This window comes from Zootoca vivipara, chromosome 17 (assembly GCF_963506605.1).
Source record: "Zootoca vivipara chromosome 17, rZooViv1.1, whole genome shotgun sequence".
NCBI lineage: Eukaryota > Metazoa > Chordata > Lepidosauria > Squamata > Lacertidae > Zootoca > Zootoca vivipara.
Window position 1 is genome coordinate 19,435,034 of NC_083292.1, and position 6,462 is coordinate 19,441,495.

Consider the following 6,462-nt stretch of genomic DNA (forward strand, 5'->3'; position numbering starts at 1 on the left):
GTGTGTGTGTGTTTTAGTGCCAGTAAAAATGGCAAAGCCATACATGCTTTATTTGGTTGGGGAGGGCCACTGCCTTGTATAAACATTGTGTAAAGATTTATTGATGTTGTATCAGGACTTTTTTATAGTTATTAGCAAAAGACGCCAAAGTACTGCTGCAGCAGAGACTAATTCATTCCATGTCCTGTCCAAGTTCATTGAAATGCCTACGCACCGTTTAGGCCCGTTAAAAGGTCTCTACAGTCCATGTAGATTTACATCACTATACACCAGTTTCTGCATTTTCTTTTAAGTGGCCAAGAGTCCTCCCTCAAAAGAAGCACCCCTGTTGCATCATTTTTTAACCTGTCGGTGGTTTTAAGGGGCAGTTCTTCGTGTCATGTGTTTATGAGTGCAGGTGTATGGATGCTTGAGGCTGCTTCAGAATTTTAAAAAATGCATGTATAACATAAAGCATGAAAACAGGGTCGATCGTGATGTGGCATGCAATGGGATGGATCATCAGCTGGCAGTCCTTGATCCAAATGTGTTCTGCTTACCAACGTGAGATCTCTCAGTGTGACATTCAAAGGGGAATCAGCAACTGTGAAACGGTGGTTAGTACCCAGCCAGCCATATGCCCCCCATTCTTTCCAGTGCAGCCTGGATGAGAGAGTGCATCCTGAGGGCTGACCAAAGCAAAATTGCCAGTAAGTAACCAAATGAGTCAGGAGGGTGAATAGAGAGATGGGTGGATAATTGGAAGGTAGGCTGTTGGGCTTGTGCTTGGCTCTGGATTGGCCCTCCCAAGTGATGTAGTCGTCGTCTTAAAGGTTTTGGGTGCGGTGGGAAGACATTAAGACCTCAGTTGAAACTTCATTTCTACCCTGATATATAGAATAATCCTAAGGTAGGATTGGGGAGCCTCAGCCCTGGGAGCCAAGTGCGGCCCTCCAGGCCCCATCTGTTTGCTCTCTGAACTTTACCCAGGCTACACCAGCTCTATATTGCACCCTCCTTCAGTGTATTTGTCTGACTGGAATGGATTGAGAATAGAAGAGTGTGAGAGTGTTTAAAAAGCTTATCCTACTGTGCAGAAGTAAAATTCACATCCATTGTCCACTTTTGCTTCTAGTCCTGCTCATCACTGGCACATGGCCCCTGGAATGAAACGTGGTCCTTGGGCTCGAAAAGCTTCCTCTTCCGTGTTCTAAGGAGAAAGGCTTGTCCCATAGACTTCTGCTGCATGTTTAGTAGAACTGCACAGTAGCTGGAAAACTGGTATTTTAAAAATAACCAGTGTTTTGTTTGCACAGCCTTAAACTGTCTGAAACTGTCTAAGGGATTTGGCTGGCAGGAGGATGCTGCTATGAAGCAGCAGCACCTGCGGTTCTGGCACAAGTGGGGTGTCTGAAGAGTTTATTCTAGCTTCTTCCCCCCAGCTGGCAAAGCCTGCAAGAGAAACTAAGTACCCCAGATCTCCTCTCATTTTCTTCCCATTTTTACCCAAAGGGTAAATGTCTTCTGGCCGCTGTTGCCACTCCACTGTTGCCTCTCCCAAATTGCTTGTACACCCACAGTTGCTCAAGTGAAGCCCCACTCTGTTCCCCGTCCCCCACAACCAGTGCTGTAGAGCTTAAATAGTCTTTTCTTCATGATTGTATTATATGGTGCTCTGCATGGCGTACAGTTTTTCAAATGAATCGGAAAGCGACTGGGTCTATTCGGGGATTCCAGTGTTTACTGTTGGAGCTTCTGCAGCACCGTATTTATGCCACAGAGCTCTGTCTTCTGCTCCACATCACACACCTTTTCAAGTATCTTACCATATAGAGATAACATCAGCACCCCAATCATTGCCAAAATATATGAGCCGTGAAAGTATATTGCTATCAGATCTGCTCATGGCAACATTTGAATTTTAGCAATGAGTTTGGGTTTTCTGTTTTGCAGAACTTTTGAGGAACTTGGTAGAAGCCACCTCTCCACCCTATCCCATAATCTGATCTCTGAGCAGGAGGTTCAGAAGGATTCCCTCTTCTCAGCTGCCTAATCCATGTTCTGAGGGGTTGGGAGTAGGTTCTGTTCAGCTGTGTTTGTTTGCCAACAGACTTCAATCCCTGACTCGGAAAGCAATCTGGATCAGAACTGTTTGTCTCGCTGCAGTACAGAGATTTTCTCTGAAGCCAGCTGGGAGCAGGTGGATAAACAGGACACAGAGGTACAGGCAAAATCCATCTCCGTGGCCTTCCTCTCCCTTTTCCTTATATCGGCACCTGCTACTAATCACCTGGCACTACTCTGTATCCCTTTGGTTCTGACATTGGTCTCTTGAAACCTCTTCCCTCTTGTCCCCGTTGTCTCCAATACTGAAAAACCTGTACCTGTGTCAAAGAAGCCCCTAAGATGTCAGTTTTCTGCCTTTGGGACCTGCACTGGGAAATGATGAAAGCATTTTCCTTGACTAACACGTGGTGTGTCAGTGTGCTTGGCTTATTTAGCTATGTAAGTGTGAGAGGAAGTTGGGGGCCTTAACTCTGTTTGTGAAAACTTGGTATTTGAGATGCCCAGTTAGAAGATTCTTCTGTTATTTGGCCAAAGATGAAGAAACAATCCTTCCTTCCTTCCTTCCTTCCTTCCTTCCTTCCTTCCCTCCCTCTGTTTCCTTCTTACTTTCTAAAACTGTGCTGTGTTGCTTGTATTTAAGTTCTCTCTCTCTCTTTATGTCTCTGTTCCCAGGTGACACGATGGCTTCCTGATCACCTGGCTGCACACTGTTATGGCTGCGACAGTGCATTCTGGCTTGTCAGCAGGAAGCACCACTGCAGGTAATGCATGTAGGATGGATAGTGGGGGATGCAGGTATGCTGTTCTGCTGCCATGTCCTGGAGGGGCTCCTCTTTCTTTTAGCCTCTGGCCACTTTGCCTTTTATTTTTCCTTGATAAGATCACTCTCCCATGTCTGACCGTAGAGCCACACACTGCAGTGTTATAGCAAAGGTAGACACCCACTGCATAGTGTTCTTCTTGCTGAGTCCATCATGGCCAACGTCAGAAGGGCTTAGCTTTTGACAAGCTTTAAGAGTGTTATAAATTTTGTCACAAAGCCCACATCCACACCTTACAGTTAAAGTACTATTTATACCACTTTAAAGACTCCTGGCTTCTCCCAAATAATAGGAACTGTAATTTCTTAAGGGTGGAGAGAGTTGTTAAGAGGTCAGATTCCCTGGTGGCTTTGCATTGGGGCTTAAGTATGAATCCTAAACTTCCCACCAAGACACAGTAAATGGTGGTTTGAGAAGAGCAACAGAACCCTTTTGCTTTACACCTGCAGTTATTCTCTTGGCTTGAGGCATGTTGTTGGAAAATCCAAGGGGCACCTCCCTTCCAGTTAACATGTGGGGTGCGGGGCACAGTCACACTGGGAAGTTCTGTGCAAGCTCCATTGAAGGGAATGGGAGCTGTACAAAAAGCACAGGGCTTGCACAGAAGAACTTCCCAAAGAATTGCAGTGCCATGAATGCAGATGCTTATCTTTCTTACTCTCCTACCCTTAATGCAGGGGTTCCCAACCTAAGGCCCGGGGGCCGGATGCGGCCCAATCGCCTTCTAAATCCAGCCCGCGGACAGTCCGGGAATCAGCATGTTTTTACATGAGTAGAATGTGTCCTTTTATTTAAAATGCATCTCTGGCCTATTTGTGGGGCATAGGAATTCGTTCATATTATTTTTCAAAATATAGTCCGGCCCCCCACAAGGTCTGAGGGACAGTGGACTGGCCCCCTGCTGAAAAAGTTTGCTGACCCCTGCCTTAATGGCACCCAAACTCCACTTCCTGTGGTACCTGCTTCCTTTCTAGAGCCTTGTACGTTTTTTGTACATTCCTGAAGAACTGTCTTTTGCAGAAGCTTGTCTTATTGCTTCATATCTAAGGTGTTAGAAGAGTGCCGCAAGTCTGCATACACCAGATTATTATTATTATTTATTACCTTTGTATCCTGCCCTTCCTCCCAAAAATGCTCAAAGTCGCAAATATCAAAACGTTAAAGCAATGCAATTTAAAATAAAATTTTTTAAAAAACACGTATAAAACATATAAAACAATTAAATGTAAAACGTTTAAAAGCTGTCACTAAAGCGTAATTTCAAGGTTGCCATGGCCAGCATCTTTTAGCCATCAAATGCCTTGGGTATCCAGGAATGTGTTTCAGGGGGAAGTTAAAGTCAGTAATGAGGAAGACAGGCGCATCTCACCCAAGAGGGCAATTCTGCACCTGGGGAACCACCACTGAGAAGGCCCTGTCATAGGTCAGCACCAGCCAGGTGGCAGTCAGGTATAGTGCTGCCAACAAGGCCTCCCTTACCAATGACGCACCCCAGCCTTTTTTTAGTGGGTTTGCTTGTCTCAAACTTTCTCACTAACTTGTTTTGTTTCCAGTCAAGCAGCACCACCAACAGGCTCCATGCCTCTCTTTCTTATTCCTGGGCTTACCCTGCCAGTTTAGCACCTGGCCCATGCTCTTCCTTTTACACTGCATTCTCTGCTTCAAGCAAATGTTTAAATCACCTCAAACACAGAGGTCCTGTGCTTTGCCCTGAAGTCTGTTTGAACAGGAGCTGAATGTTCCATTCTATTGCTTCATCTTCTAGCTGTGTCAAGTCTTCTTAGCTGAGAAGGCTTCCAAAGAACAAGTAGGAGCTGATTTTGAGGTTTGATCCATCTTGAGACAGTGTGTGCCATGTCCATTTCCTCAATAGTTAAATTGTGTTTCCCAGTCTGATTTCTGCGGCACTCTTTATTTTATATTAAAATCAGAGGCACGTGTCTCATATCTCACCACCACCACCAAAAAAACCCCCAACCAACAACAACAAAACCCAAACCAGTTTATTTCCTACAATAAGAAATGATGTTTCTCAGTGGAGGCCATGCACTGTGTTTCTGCACGTGTCACTGTTCTTGCCATGCCTACTGATTGGAGGAAGGTGGGTCCGAAGAAAGATGCAGAGATGCAGCAGGGACAGCCTTTTCCATTGCTGGGCCATTGTTGGGCTTGCAGGGGACATTTAACTTCATTTCTCACAGCACACTAACATTTTTTGTTTAAAACATAGCTGTATATTACCTTTTTTCAGGCTAGCAGGAAAAGACAGTGGTCTCATCTTGCCATTTCTGGGGGGGGGGAACCACAAACCCTCTGATTTAGTCTCCCCCCTGAGCTTTTTCTCCCCTCCTTGCAGGGACCCTGACTGTGTTGATCAGACCCGGTGAGCATTTGGAACAGCCTCTGCTTGCATTTCTCCGATAACCTCTTCAAACTAACCTTTGACTCCCTCCCCTGCACTCTTCTTGCCCATAAATCGTTACACCTAAGACGAATGGTAGCAGCCCAGTTGGATATTGAGGTCTGTGGGCCTCTTTTCACATTATACTAATAAGCCTCTTTGTTTCATACTCCATACTGCAACTTTGGCTAACATGCAAGTGGCTTATCTCCAGTGAGTATTTCAATGATAAGAGCAGGCAATTTCTGTGTACTGAATGGTAGCATCCGGTTTGGTGGAGCGGAGACACCCTCCTGATTACCTGTATCACTGCAGCTTACCTGCTAGGGCTGCAGCCAAGGCAAGGTGTCCACCCTGCCCTGGCCCCATCCAGGTAAGGGGAGGGGAGCTCTATCCCTCCACATCTGCCACCACTGGTATATAGAAATTAACAAATTATTTTGGCCTTTTTCTGTTGAATTTGGTATTACAGAGAACTGGCAGCTGTTGGGGAGTTCTTGAGCAGCACACAGAGAGAACCTTACCAATCACTTCTGAAATAGCACAAGGGTGAAACAGGCCTTATTGGTGGGCTAACGGGCCCTGAGTAGGGGACAAGGCAGCGTGAGCATTAAGGTCTCCTCTGCTAGCCAGGTGGAGTAGAGTCTCTGAGAAGGAATATGACTATGACACTGAGGGCCAGGAGTCTGGCAAAAATCCTGAACTGGGTATAAGAACATGCGTAGGGACTAAGTGATCCCTTTGCATGAGATTTGAACAGATATACCCAGGCAGAAAATTCAACAATTAGTCTCTCTTTTACATAATGTCCAGGAGTTTCTCTTGAAAGGAAATACTTAGTCTTCTTTTGGCAGCTAGGTCTTGCTGTGAACCATCACCCTTTCAGAATCTTCACCGTGCGGGGAATTGGATGGCTTTTTCAAAGAGTGGTCTGTCTTCACTGCCTTGATGTTTTCACTCCTGCTGTTCTCTCTTAGAGCAGTGTTTATTGGAGTCCATAAGACGACTTCCAAACCACCAGCCCAAGTCTAGCCCTGAGTGAGTGATATCTAGAGGTTGCTTTGCCATGCTGGAAAGATGAAAGTTCGTGAGATGAAAAATGGGGGTTTCCCTTTGCTTGTTACATCGACAGTTAACAAAAGGAGAAACCACACCCTGGCAGGAACTCTTTAAATAAAGCCAGTTGCCTCCTAT

At 45.5% G+C, this 6,462-nt stretch overlaps 1 protein-coding gene across 13 annotated transcripts in view; it reads left to right on the forward strand.

Moving 5' to 3' along the window:
• MTMR3 (myotubularin related protein 3) overlaps window positions 1-6,462 on the forward strand; it is a 312,417-nt gene that overhangs the window by 302,331 nt on the left and 3,624 nt on the right. For 6 of the 13 annotated variants that reach the window (XM_060269306.1, XM_035099150.2, XM_035099156.2 and 3 more), the window contains 3 exons: window positions 2,090-2,200; window positions 2,719-2,807; window positions 5,224-5,250. In XM_060269306.1, the coding sequence (XP_060125289.1) occupies window positions 2,090-2,200; window positions 2,719-2,807; window positions 5,224-5,250 (227 nt within the window). The remainder of the gene's footprint in view (window positions 1-2,089; window positions 2,201-2,718; window positions 2,808-5,223; window positions 5,251-6,462) is intronic. The other 7 variants (XM_035099155.2, XM_035099158.2, XM_035099159.2 and 4 more) reach the window with 3 other exon arrangements.